Below are 14746 nucleotides of genomic sequence, written 5' to 3' on the forward strand. Positions count from 1 at the left end.
ACACGCGGCCACAACATTATAGACAAAACTGAGCTCCACCTCCCAGAAATGCCCGTCCCTACCAAGCTCCATATAATCCCCAACCAAATGTTCCCCAATACAATCTTCGCCCAAGAGAGCCCCCAGAAGGAATCAGTTTACCCCTATTGGTGAATCATACTCTAGTTTGTTCCAAAAGCTAGTCAGGCTAGGTCTGCTGCAGCCAGTGGCCCCGAACCGGCCAAACCTCGAGTCCCACTCGCACCAGGCTAATGCTAGATATGAATACCACTCTGGAGCAGTGGGACATGATACGAAAGACTGTTGGACTCTTAAGAGAGCAGTGGAAGACCTCATCGAGGTCAAGGCAATAGTGCTTAGGGATGAAGAGGCCCATAATATGATGAACAATCCTCTGCCTACTCACACCAATGGGCCAGTAGACGGAATGATCTGTGAAGATGAGGAATTTCATCCAGCACTGAAGGCCATTGCCGTCATTGCCGAGACAGAAGAAAAGCCAAAAAACGGCCGCCAAGCCTGAAAGTCCCCTATCAGACGGGAGTCTCGGTAGCCAGTCTTACTATCCTTTATATGTTCGGATTATCTCAGGGTGTGATCCGGATATTTTACTTTATTGTCTTACTTTCTAATGTAAATCCTTCTATCTTTAAAATTCAAAATAATAATAAAATATATATATAAAAATCAAATGAAATTAATATTTCGTTGTCAAGGAATGTATCTTTTCTTAATCTTGTCACTTTTCTTATTCTCTTTTCAGTTCTGTTAATGTAGATTTTAATGACATGACATACTTGCGGACTTCATGCCGAGGTCCTAAAATGATGTCAGACTTTGAAATAATGATTCAAGAGTCAGAATGCAATGAAAATAAGTTTAAGGAAATAAAACAAAGAATCAGAACAACTAAGGAAAAATTGGCTCCAGATTGGAAAGGTCCATGCGTTGTAATGAGAGTATTGCCAAAAGAGAGCGTTGTACCTACGAAAGATCAAAGGAAATATCCCTGAAACAACTGTCAACGCAAGTGCAGTCAAAAGGTAGTATGTTTGATCCTCTATATAACATTAATGTTCTCCGGTTGGGATGAAGAAGGCTTTCTTTCTCACTATCCAAGTACTATCAACCTTTTGCAAGCCCTTTGAGCCGGTTTCCTTTTCTTTGATTACCCTATTTGGAACTTGGAAATTATTATTGAGAAAAAAAAAGAATGAAAATGTAAAAAAAAAAAGGAAAAAAAGGAAAAAGAAAGAGAAAACAAAACAAAACAGAAGAAAAAAAAGTAGTTACTTGAACTACGTTCGACTTGATTCCGAAAGGATATGTAGGCAGCCTCTCTTTGGGGTTCAGTCACACCAAAACAAAAATCCAAATTCCCCCAAAAGTGAAATTGGGACAGATGTTATAATGGTTCGGCGGTAGTTTCGCCTGAAAGGTTCCAAAGTTGTAATTCAATCCAAATTCTTTTTACCCCAAATCTCGTTCAAGTCCTTTCGATCAATCGGCAAAGAGGTTCAAAATGGGAGGATACAGTTACTTGGATCTGATGAAATCAAATGAGAGAAATAAAATGAGAGAGTTTTATTGGTGAAAACTCTCACGGGCACCGTAAGGCGATGGTAAGCAGAGAAATTAAAATTAGGGAGTCTTGTTAGTGAAAACTCGCAAAGAGCACTATAAGGCGATGGTGAGAAGAGAAATGAGAGAGTTCAGTTGGTAAAAACATGCGAAGGGTGCCACTGGTCGAAAAAGAGGATTCCCATAGTTACTAGCATCGACATAGTCCTGGGCTAGGTTTCTCGGTTTCGAGGTAAAAGTTTGATGAATTTTCGAGTGTCGGACGGTTTACACAGATCAGGAATCCAGTCAAAAAGGCATGTCATGTTCATTGAAGTTCGCATGTACTCCAGATAAGTCCTTCTTTCCATTTCCCGAAAGGGATACCTCTTGTCTAAATTCATTTGTTTATTCCATTGTTTGTTTTATTTGAATCCCATTCGGTCTAACTCTGTTCCAAAACTAAGACAAAGAAAGGATGGTAAGACTGATTTACAAGGCTCTCGTTTGATACAAGCTAATATGTAAAAAGAGGCACCCAACCTCGGTAGGAAATCAAATTGAAAATGCCTACAATGGCAAAATGAAGTTGAAAAGGTTAAGTCCCAAATGGCTAACTGTTTTGGCAAAATTTGAAAAGCCAAAGGTTCCCTAATGCTGAAATTGAATGTTTTGAAGGAAAGAAGTCGAAAGTGAAATTCCACAAAAGCAAAATAAAGTTGAAAAGGTTAAGTTCCACGCGACCAACCGTCATGTAAAAGTTTGAAAAGTCAAAGGCTCTCAGGGACCAGAAATGCAAGTGGTATTCAGAAAACATCTAGTGGTAGGTTGAAATCATCATCAAAAGAAGATGGGCACAAAGCCAAGGTGTCAAAGACATCAAGGCCACACACCGACCACCACTTTTAAAACTCATATTTTTTCTTTGTTTTGAAGCAGGAACAAAGCAGTGCAGACCGGCGATTCTTAAAGGACGAATGTCAGCAAAGGTAAGTTTCCGCAAAATCTCAATTTTCTCTTATTTTCAGCATGCATCACTATTGTTCATACATATCATTTTGGTAGCTTAACCAAGGTAGAACCTTTTCGTCTAGGGGGATCCAGCTCATAGTTCCGAGTAGAAGTACTCTTCGCTCAGGATGTTTTACGTAGCTTAACTCAGGTAGAACATTTTCGCCTATGGGGATCCAGATCATAGTTCCGGGTAGAAGTACTCTTCGCCCAGACTTGCTTTTCATATCTTAACCCAGGTATAACCTTTTCGCCTAGGGGAATTCAGTTCATATTTTCGGGTAGAAGTACTCTTCGCCCAGGCTTGCTTTTCATAGCTTAACCTAGGTAGAACCTTTTCTCATAGGGGGATCCAGCTCATAGTTCCGTGTAGAAGTACTCTTCACTCAGGATGTTTTTCGTAGCTTAACCCAGGTAGAACCTTTTCACCTAGGGGGATCCAACTCATATTTTCGGGTAGAAATACTCTTCGTCCAGGCTTGTTTTTCATAGCTTAACCCAGGTAGAACCTTTTCGCCTAGGGGGATTCAGCTCATAGTTCCGGGTAGAAGTACTCTTCGCCCAGGCTATTTTTTGTAGCTTAACCCAGTAGAACCTTTTCACCTAGGGGGATCCAGCTCATAGTTCCGGGTAGAAGTACTCTTCGCCTACTCTATTTTTCATAGCTTAACCCAGGTAGAACCTTTTCTCCTAGGGGATCCAGCTCATAGTTCGGGGTAGAAGTACTCTTCGCTCAGGACGTTTTACGTAGCTTAACTCAGGTAGAACCTTTTCTCCTAGAGGATCTAGCTCATAGTTCCGGGTAGAAATACTCTTCTCCTAGGTTGTTTTTCGTAGCTTAACCTAGGTAGAACCTTTTTGCCTAGGAGGATCCAGCTCATAGTTTTCAGGTAGAAGTACTCTTCGCTCAGGTTGTTGTACGTAGCTTAACCCAAGTAGAACCTTTTCGCCTAGGGGGATCCAGCTCATAGGTCCGGGTAGAAGTACTCTTCGCTCGGGTTGCTTTACGTAGCTTAACCCAGGTAGAACCTTTTCACCTAGGGGACCCAGGTCATAATTCCGGATAGAAGTATTCTTCGCCCGGGCTGTTTTTCATAGCTTAACCCATGTAGAACATTTTCGCCTAGGTGGATCCAGCTCATAGTTCCGGGTAGAAGTATTCTTCGCTTAGGTTGTTTTACGTAGCTTAACCCAGGTAGAACCTTTTCGCCTAGGGGGATCCAGCTCATATTTTTTGGGTAGACGTACTCTTTTGCTCATGTTGTTTTACATAGCTTAACCCAGGTAGAACCTTTTTGCCTGGGGGGATCCAGCTCATAGTTTTCGGGTAGTACTCTTCGCTCAGGTTGTTTTACGTAGCTTAACCCAGGTTGAACCTTTTCGCCTAGGGGGATCCAGCTTATAGTTTCCGAGTAGAAGTACTCCTCGCTCAGGTTGTTGTACGTAGCTTAACCCAAGTAGAACCTTTTCGCCTAGGGGGATCCAGCTCATAGTTTCGGGTAGAAGTACTCTTCGCTCAGGCTGTTTTTCGTAGCTTAACCCAGGTAGAACCATTTCGCCTAGGGGGATCCAGCTCATAGTTCCGGGTAGAAGTACTCTTCGCCCAGGTTGTTTTACGTAGCTTAACCCAGGTAGAATATTTTTGTCTAGGGGCACCAAACCATGGTTATATTTCCTTTTCAGTAATACAGGGCACCAACTCCTGGTTATATCCTTTTTCAGTAATATAGGGCGCCAACCCTTAGTTACATTCCTTTTCAGTAATACAGGGTGTCAACCTCTGGTTACATTCCTTCTCAGTAATACATGGTGCCAACCCTTGGTTACATTTTCTTTTAGTAACATAGGGTACACCACTCCCTAGTTGATTTGAGCTTAAATGCAGAGTACACCACTCCTTGATATCATTGCCAATATATGGTATACCATTCCCTGGCCATATTTTCCCAACATAAGTTACACCAATCCTTAGTTGAGACATCTTTTTGACAATAAAGGAACACCATCCAAAAAAAAAATAATTACACAAAAAAATTATCATGATCTTTTTAGGGTACACCATTCTCGGTTTTTTTATTATTTTTAATAATGAAGTAGTATAGAGTTTTGTTACAAATAACTCACGAAATTTTTCTAATGAAAACTGGGACAGAAAAATTTGGTTCGTTTGTTTGTTTTGATGTCTGAGCAGGTTTTACCTCGAGGCACAGGGTTCGAGATGACCCAAAGAAGTATTCTCAATCCAAAATAAAGAAAAGAAAAGGAAAAGAAGTGAATCCAAATGCAGAAGTAGATGGAAATGATATGGACTGCTCAAGACATGTCTGAAGTTACGAGCTTTTCATTTCTCGTTTTGATCAGAAGAAGCCATAGATGAATAAACTAGCACCTCCAGCTAGCAAGCATCAAGGTTTAAATCAAAAGTCTGCATCATTCTCTATTCAAGATTCAAGATCAAGATTCAGAAGACTTATAGATAGTAATCTTATAACTCATAGCTGATATGCTTGTTTAGTTTCTTTTTGATTTTGATGTAATAGTAGGACCACGGACCGGAGCCTCGACAGAACCTCACTCGACTCTCCAACTCATCATTCTCCCATTCTCCTTGAACTACATGCGACTTGATTCCTCTATAACCTGGGATATATGGGTTGTCCAAAACCAGGACTCGATTGCACCATATCTTTTATATCTTTTCCTTTTGAATAATGGTTTGGTAAAGAAATTAGTGACATGGCTCACCTAGTCTTTTGTCTGAAAATTCTTCATGTTTCCAAGTAAAGAGGGGCATGTTGTGAGCACCTGATTTTTGACCATGCTTGAATTTTCCCCACTCATCTCCCCAATACCTAACCTCGCACTTCCCCACTCATTTTCCACTTCCCCTACTCACTTCCCACTTTCACCACTCATGTCCCTCACTCACATCCCCATTATCCCCTCCATCATCTTCACACACATTATATCAACACTCACCACACATACGAAGGAGTAGGACCAGACATGAAAACAGATCTTGGAAAAAAAGAGAAGAAAACAGAGGCAGAGAAAACGAAGAAAGTAGGGTCTTGCTTCTGTGCTTCAAGCTTCAATAGCAAAGCTCAGAAACTTCAGCCACAAACCCTCTTCTTTCTCCATGAAACTCCAGCTTAAAACCTTCAAAAACCTCCTTTAAAATACCTCCAAAATGCCACACATCTCCACCCCTTTTCGGCCGTGAAAGGCGCTCTTTCAGCTCTAAAATCTTAGCTTAAAATGCAGCAGACTTCAGCCCTAAAACTCACCAAAAAATCAACAAAATGTAGCTGAATATTACACCAAATTCCTGCTCCAAAACTACTGCAAATCATCTACGAAATCAGTTGAAAAACAGTCTCTGAACAGCCACCAAAAATGTCGTCAAAAGCCATCGCCGTCGAGGTCGCGTTCGAGCTCCGTCGTGGAATTCGGTCGGATTTGTTGTACTGTCCTTCAAATGAGATTCTTCTTATTTAATCTAAAGAGTTGCTATTAACAAGTCATTTCAATATTGTTACATATTTGGTTTTATTTTGATGTTCAAGTATTTTAAGCTGGATTAGTCGTTGCGTTCTTTATTACTCCAAATTTGTTTATTGATATTTTAGTAGGTTAGTGTTAATATTGCTTACTAGTAAGTGCTTTTGGTAAATTTTATTTGCAGTGTTTGGTATAATTATTTATTTAATATGATAATCATGGATCAATGATTGAAGGGCCAATGGATTGCATGTGATCTTGGCTTGATTGGGTTAGTGGATTTTTGTTTTGTAAGAAATTTGTGCTTGCATGAGTGTAGTATTAATTTGTCAAAGTTTCCTTCTCTCAGACTAAGGAAGAGAAAACTTTTAAGCTTAATCCATCTCTTTAATAAAGTAACTAATTTAAGTTTAGCCAAATAGTGAAGCAATTGGCTGGCTCATTCTCATAACAATCGAAGTTGACCCATTTCTTTTCCATAAACTCTATGCCAAAATAACCTCAAATCTAATAGAAAAATATTTAAATTTATGAATAACGATAGTATGATTTAGGTGCGCTCTTGATTAATCAAATTACCGTGATTATGTATACAATACGTCCGTGTGGCATGATTACGATTTTCAAAATTAAAACCAAAGCATATGTTCGCACAACTTTAGGCCAAACAATCTCTTAAAATAATAAAGTGTTATTAATTGTGTACACGTAAGCGTAAAATGATTAAAACACACATAGGTTCTAAAATACACAATTAATTAATTAAGCCAAGTATGATTAAAGCGACCGTGCTAAAACCACAAAATTCGGGAGTGCCTCAAACCTTCTTCCGGATTAATAGAATTTCTTATCCGGTCTTCTGTATTCGCAGACCAATAATAATAGAGTAAAACCTTCTTTTGACTAGGGATTCAAATAAAAGGTGACTTAGAACACCCAAAAAATTAGTTCCAAGTGGCGACTCTGTAAATAAAATAACCCATACTCAAATTTATCACTTTAATTAGAAAAACTCTTTAACCCATAATAATTCACATATTGTCTTTTGGGGGGGTATAAAAGGGGTGTGACAGAGACGATAACTGAGCCCTGGGGTAGACCTGAGTTTAACAAGAGAAAAAAGTTAATACGTTTTCTTATACGAAAGGTAAAAACAAGATGAGTTCAACCTACTAAGATTTTTGGCCTTCCACCCATATTTAAGGACCAATTCTTTCCACATGCGGGTCTCGGAAGTAGTGACGTCCAAAATCTTTTGGACCCACTGATCCAAGCTTTCAACCCTCGGTGGAGTCCATTTAGTTGCTAAAATGAGTGAAAGAAGAGGGATTGGTATCAGCATGGGGTGATCTTTAATTAGAAGAAAAGACAAACGAGGAACTTACGAGTTCGATTCCATAATTACATAAAAGATGGTGTCGTCGCCGGAATGATGTCCCTGGTGGAAACGGCAACGAACCGTTCCATCCACCCACAATTATTGTCATCATCCATGCTGGTTAGCTTAGCGTGATGACCACGTTTGCTGAAATTTATTATCCCGCCGCAAAAAATCTTGGGGGAATAAAGGTTCATTAAACGAGCTAGAGTTAGTTCCTCTCCCGTCTCCTGGCATAGAAGCCAAAAACAAGCAACTGTCCTCCACACAAAAGGACTTACTTGTGCCAGGCATACCTGGTAACGGATGTAGAGCTGCATGATAACGGAGTCAAGCTCTCCGCTTAAAGAAAACGGCCCCAAAGTGAAAGGATACGTATAAAAATATGTGAAACCCTTCTTGGGTAAGGTTATCTGCTCCTCCAGGTCAGGAGCGATGATGTTTAAATCAGGAAAATGCTAGTTTTCCTTCACAACAGGAATATTGGAAGGACGGATAGAAGAATGATACACACAACCGCCCACGTGCGAGGTTAGCAGAAGGATATTTCCCTTCAAATTCCTTAGTTGTGACAAGACTTCTTGGAATAATGGTGCTCACCATAAGAGGAGCATCATCATCAACTTTACCTTTGTTCTTTGAGGAACTAGGGTTTTCGGAAGAAGAAGCCATTGTTATTGGAAGGTTAGAGAAAGTAGAAGACAAATACGAGTTGAGTAAAGAGAGTTTGAGAAAGTTTGGAAAATTATAAAGTGTAAATAAAGAAGTTTGATGCGTATAAGTAAAAGAATAGGCGGCTAAAATTATGACCATAATTACCTCAATAAACGGCAAAAGTGGTACTGAATCGTAGGATGACACGTGCTCGGGGCATTAAATGAGGAGAGACGTATGTTTAATCAACCATCAAATTTTTTTCAGAGGGGGTCAGAGAAATTTCTGCCAAAAAGGGTATCTCTACCAACTTTTCGGTGACACAAGGTTGTGCCACCGAAAAGCAGGGGGACTATTTGTATAGGTAAAATATATTCATATTTAATGATCGCATGAGAAAGCGACATGTGGAGCCGAAAACAGAAGATAGTCATGTCTGAAGACAACGATCTCGAAGAGAATAGTATTCATAAAGGTGAATTAAACACATGCCACCCGATAGCATTTAATGAATAATATTCTATAACGTTAAGTGCAGGGTCCATTACGAATAATATGACATTCACTGCCTACCGTTGCACATTCTTCAATGACCCTCATAATTGTCATTTAAGAGGGGCTTGATCCTAGGACCTTGTTCCCTAGGTGCAGCTATAAATAGTGAGCTCCCCAACCGTTGTAGAGGACACGAATTTTCTAGCATGCATACACTATATTCTATTCAAAACTTATAATATTTTACTTTCTCACTCATTCGTATTATTATTACTGTTTCCGGAAGCTCGGCTCTCGGAACCAAGATTTATATTGTTTTATCTCAGCTTCAAGGCTAAATCTTATATTTTTGTCTAATTTATTTATCATTTTAGGATCAAATCAATTCACTTGTGTATAAACCACGTATAAATTCAAATGTATCATTTTACGGATAAACAATGCCCTTGATGATTATATATATTATTTTTTCAGTTCACAAGGGCATATGCGAATCCAAGATTTAAATTTAATCAATTCAACTTTTTTTAGTTTTTTAATATTAAATTCATTGTACTTTTAAAATTATGTGTTTAAATCTAATACTTGTCAAGATTTTAATAGATTTTTATATATAAATTTATACTATGTTTCAAAAGTTACGAGTTCATTTAAACCCGTAGTCGGAAGGCTTAATATGCCCCTGCATAAGGATTGTGGTTTGAGAAATGAGACTGTGAGGGATCGTTTGGTTGGGAAACAAGTTATCTCATGGTTAATTATTCTCTGATTAGTTATCCACTCTTGCATAGAGATAAAAAAAAAATACTACAATTTCGAAATAACTATTACCGGAATTAGTTATACCATAATTTTAACCCAATCAAATATGGAATAAACACATTTTAAATTTAATTCTCGTATTATTTATTTCTTATCTTTCGTACCAAACGAGATCCCGAAAGTGAAATAGGCTAAAATGTAGGGTAGGATTAGGCTATTTTGCACGGAAAAGCCATTACCCACACAAAATGACAACATAGATCACCTCATCAAAAAAGTAGGTCGTAGAACAGTACAATTTTAATTAGTTCGCAAAATGAGATGGATGCTTTGAATAATAAATTAATAATCAATGCTTGACTGGCCAGATGATTTTATAATAATTAAATGACTAACAATCCTCTTGTTGTGCTACAATAGTATGCTCAAATTAGGGCGGCTTATAGGACGGATCGGGCGGTTATTTACTCTTAACGGTTTGCCTTATCGGTTATCGGCTTTTAATGTATTAATCCGCTAGCCACCCGATAAGATATCGGGCGGATTGGTATCGATTTAGCTATTATCGGGCGGTTTATTGGCCTAATTCAATCTATATTACAGAGGACTATTTTGGTCCTTCGTGTTAAAAACCTATTAGTTGTTACACGAAAATTGACACCTCTAAACACTAGAAAAATCTACTAGTGCCCCACTGACGCTGCTTTATGTTCAGACTACAAATATTGGAGCAATGGATGCAATTGCACATGACACACATATCATTTTCATAAAGATCATATCAATACTAATTTAATATGTAAAGATCTAGATAAAAAAGATCTAAAGGCAAAGCTGTAAAGATATTTAATTTACACATGCTTAAATCACTATTTGCTAGTACGTGATTAATCCATACATAGAAATAACAAATAGTACAAAACTTTATACACATATTTACACATGCTTATTAATCACCAATTTACTATCCATATATAGTAACCACTCGAAATCTTAACTGTTTTTTAATAATGATGAATGGAGATTCTATTAACACTTAACACTTCCTAACATGGCAATTACACCTGTCAAAATGAGTCCAGAATAGAATACAACTAGAGATAAAATAAAAATTTAAACATAAAATCTATAACAATTGAAGACATCCACAAAATATAACTGCTGCAGCTAACGCCTAACGGTGCTTCAATTTCTGCAGCTTCAAAATTCAAACAACAACCTAAGAGTCTTTGGAATCACTCTGCAATGGTAGAACCATTTACATTATTAATAGCATTCAAGAAATAACAAACTGCTAATATCCAACAGCCTAGCACTATATAACTCAGATGGTAGCAGGCTTGAAATATGACAGCTTGAGGGCACAAGACTTTACAAAATGAGATCAATGAGTTTTCATACACACCTTAAAATTTGAGCTAATTAATAGAATTATATAAACTGTTGATCTAAAAATTCATGTTTGTTGTTAATATATTAACATATTTATTAATATTGTATTACAATTCGAATTCTTACCAGATATATTAACACTACACGTCAATTACGGAAGGGTCTTTTCCATCGCTGGCTAAATCTGAAGAAAATAAATTAAAATAATGAGTCGTGTGATAAATATAAGCATATCCACAACACTTATATACAACAAATATAGTAACAATATTATTACCTTGTTCAAGCTGCTCGATTTTATCAATATCTTCCTCAACACTAACAGGTTATTTTAATTTTTTTATTTCGAAGCCAATCTTGAAGACACACTAGAGATTTCACCAATTTAGGAGTTAATGAACTCCTAAATTAATCAAGAAGACGTCCTCCCGTACTAAACGCACATTCAGATGCCACACTTGAAACTGGAACCGCTAATACATCACGAGCCATCTCCGCAAGAACAGAAAATCTAGTTGAGTTCAATTTCCACTAGAGAAGAACATCAAATTCTTTAGTGTCATCCTCAGCTTCTTTACCAAAATATTTATCTAACTCTGTTTTAGTATCCACACCTCCACTCCCACTTTTATATTTTTTTATATCTTGCATTAGTGATTCTAAAAGTCCTGTATTTTAGGTGCTTATTTGATTGTCAGAAAGCCCGGAAGTAGAAGTGTCCAATGAAGAACAATCTGAAGATGAAGTAAGCACGACACCTTTTGAGCTGGACTTTATATACTCACTAAATAATGAAGTCATGTGCTTCTTCACTTCTGCTTGTATAGTTGCCCCGGGATCTTCACCAAATATCTTTACAAGTGCATAACCAACTGATTCGAGCTTGTAACGTGGATCCAAAATACATGATATGAAAATTATCTTGTTCATTTTCCCTGGATCATCCCAATACTTATTAAACTTTTCCTTCATATTCTTTGCTATTTCACTTAAAACTGTATCTTCATTTGCTATCAATTGCTTCAAATAAATAGCAACCGCACAAATTTCAAGAAAATGAATATTCGATGTAACATAACGTGATCCAGATATTTTCAAAGTAAGAAGATAGAAGATTTCAAGAAACTTTATAATTCTTTTTACATTCTCTCAATCACTACTCAAAAGTTCACCTGTAGGAATTCCAACTTCAATATAAGAATGCTCAAGATAATGTCTTAGGCCAATTTCACTAGATGCATAATGTGAAAATGCACTTTCAAATTCAACAGCCCTGCGCAACATCAAGTAGGTGGAATTCCACCTAGTTGGAACATCCAAGCATAAAGCTTTTTTACAATTGAGTTGTTCATCATCAAAACATTCTTGAAACCTCTTCAACCTCGCAGGAGACTGCCTAACATATCTCACTGCATGCCTAACACGTTCAATAGACACTGAAGATTCTTTTAAACTATCCTGGACCACAAGATTTATGATGTGAGCCATACATCTCACGTGAAGGTGATTACCGTTCATCAAATTAGTTCCCATTTTTGTTAATTGCTTAGACAATTCTTTTACTGTCACATCATTGGAGCTTGCATTTTCAACTGTGACAGTGAATATCTTATTTATCCCCCACTCACGTAAGCACCTACCAATACCATTTGCCATATCTTTGCCTTTATGACTAACAATAGGACAAAAATTAATTATTCTTTTACGCATATTCCATTCACTATCAATCCAATGGGCAGTGATACACATATAATTGATTCTTTGTATAGAAGTCCAGGTATCAGTGGTAATACATACTCTTTGATTCGTTTCTATAAAAGACCTCTTCAACTTTTGCTTTTCTTCATTAAAAAGATCAAAACAATCCCTAGTTACAGTACTACGGGAAGGGATCCGAAAATAAGTTTGCCCCACTTTCATAAAGTCTCTAAAACCTTCTTTCTCAAAAAAGCTGAAAGGAAGCTCATCAACTATTACCATACGACATAACGCCTTCCTATACTCTTCTTGATCAAATTTCCATGTAACTACAACTACGTCACCCTGACTACCCCCGAAACAGATTAAAAACCTAAATTTGATTTTTTTTATCAACAATAGCAGGGCGTTTAGGACATTTAAACATATGAGAAAGAAGTGTCGACGTACCGTCTTTGGTCTTAAAACAATACTCAATAAACCAATAGTCACATTTTGCTTTTGTTCTCCCTTCGGAAGTAATAATTTCTGTAAAATGATCCCACACAATAGACCTTTTTTTTTTCCTTTTTTTGGTTATATTTGATTCCGTTGTTTCAGATTGGCTTATTGCATTTGAATTAGAAGCCCCATTTTTATCCATCATCTTATCACTTTTGTATATTTTCAGCCATGCTATGAGTCACTACAATAAGAAAAGAAAAGGAATGAAAATAATAATTTTCTTGACGGATATTTAAACAGAAACTGTCAAAATCGATCTCAAAACATCACAAGACAGAGAAGGCAACAATTGAAATTTCAACAAGAAAAGAAACTTACCATCTTTTGCTCTGGGCTCTGGCTATGGCGAGAGGGGGAGGCGAGACGACTTGGCGAGTTGGCGAGAAGGAGAGGCGAGATGGAGAGGCGAGTTAGCGAGAGGGATACGATGAGTCTGCTGTACTGGCTGCTAGGTATAATACTGAAATTAATACTTTTAGACGTTAGGGTTTCTATTTTCTAATGTCTTAAATCTAAATGCCTAATAGAGTATTGGTAAAGAAGGGTACTGGACTACCGTAAAGAAACACTTTTAAGTTTTAACACTTATGCTTGTATAATGCCACGGCCCACAATAAGAAAGGGATTTTTATTACTTATTTAATATACATTTTACATATATATTCTTAACGGGTTAACGGATTATTCGTTAAGAAAATTGAATAATCCGTCCCCAAACCGATAAGCCGTTAATAAAAAAATTTCAATCCGTTCCCCATCCGTTAAATTATTAACCCGATACCAATAAGACATTAAGACATTTTTGCGATTCGATTTTCGGTTTCGGTTCGGTTTTGAACACCCCTAGCTCAAATCGTATCCACTAACGAATTTCATTGTCCAACTAAGAGTTAAGATATACAACATTATCCTCTTAAGATAATTATTGAATCTTGCAAATGTATCTTAGATATGAATAATCCCACTTAGGGAGGGGCTAACAAAATCCACTTAATTAAGTACATATGGGAGGGGCTAACAAAATCCACTTAATTAAGTACATATAGGAGGGGCTAACAAAACGTTTATTTTTCTGACAAATAAATCTCATTACATGCAAAGAGTCTGAAAAATGTGTTAAACGAAATACTATTTTTATTTTCATGCTTTAAAGTAATCTAGAGTATTCAAAGTTTTAAAAGCTTTTAGTTAATACTCTATTTTTTCCCCAGGGATCTAGAAGTATAGATGTTGGGTACATTTGAACCCACAAAATTTAGCCTAGACCCAGATATCTCTTTATAAAAAAACCAGTTAAATTGCAAAAAATATTGAATTGTGAACTCAAAACTAAAACAAAGTGATGGATTTAATGATTGAAATTCGAGTCCTAAATTTATAGAATTAAATCCTGAATTAACATATGTTTTTTCCCGGTATATCTTTAGACAACGTGCTACTCATTATTAGGACCCGTTTGTCCAGGAATTTTTTTTTCCTTTTTTTTCCCTTCAAAATGTGTTTGTCCGCGTAAATTTGTAAGTTTTCAAGTTTTTCCGAAAAAAAATTCTCCACTCACAAAAATGCAATACTGTTTTAACTGAAACACGTGTCCAAACATAATTTCAAATTTCAAATATAATCTTTCAACTTAATTCTAAAATCTACTTTTTTCAGAAATTATAATTTTTATGTCCAAATGCCTACTTTCAAATAGAGGTTGATTACGGATCACCTCTATCTGCCGAGCAATGTCAACCACCTCGTCAAAAGTGGCACCAGATACCCTCTCCCTAGTTAGAAGCAACCACA

The 14746-nt window shown here is 37.0% G+C and overlaps 1 protein-coding gene across 1 annotated transcript; it reads right to left on the bottom strand.

The window, feature by feature from the left end:
- Positions 1-11428: 11428 nt before the first annotated feature.
- Positions 11429-12409, bottom strand: LOC138910295 (zinc finger BED domain-containing protein RICESLEEPER 2-like). Its single transcript, XM_070201525.1, has 2 exons — positions 11926-12409; positions 11429-11763 (listed from the first exon to the last, which is right to left on the bottom strand). Exons 1-2 carry the CDS (start codon positions 12407-12409, stop codon positions 11429-11431), a joined length of 819 nt encoding a protein of 272 aa, XP_070057626.1.
- Between the last annotated feature and the right edge of the window lie 2337 nt (positions 12410-14746).

The sequence above is a fragment of the Nicotiana tomentosiformis genome, chromosome 4 (assembly GCF_000390325.3).
Source record: "Nicotiana tomentosiformis chromosome 4, ASM39032v3, whole genome shotgun sequence".
Classification (NCBI taxonomy): Eukaryota; Viridiplantae; Streptophyta; class Magnoliopsida; order Solanales; family Solanaceae; genus Nicotiana; species Nicotiana tomentosiformis.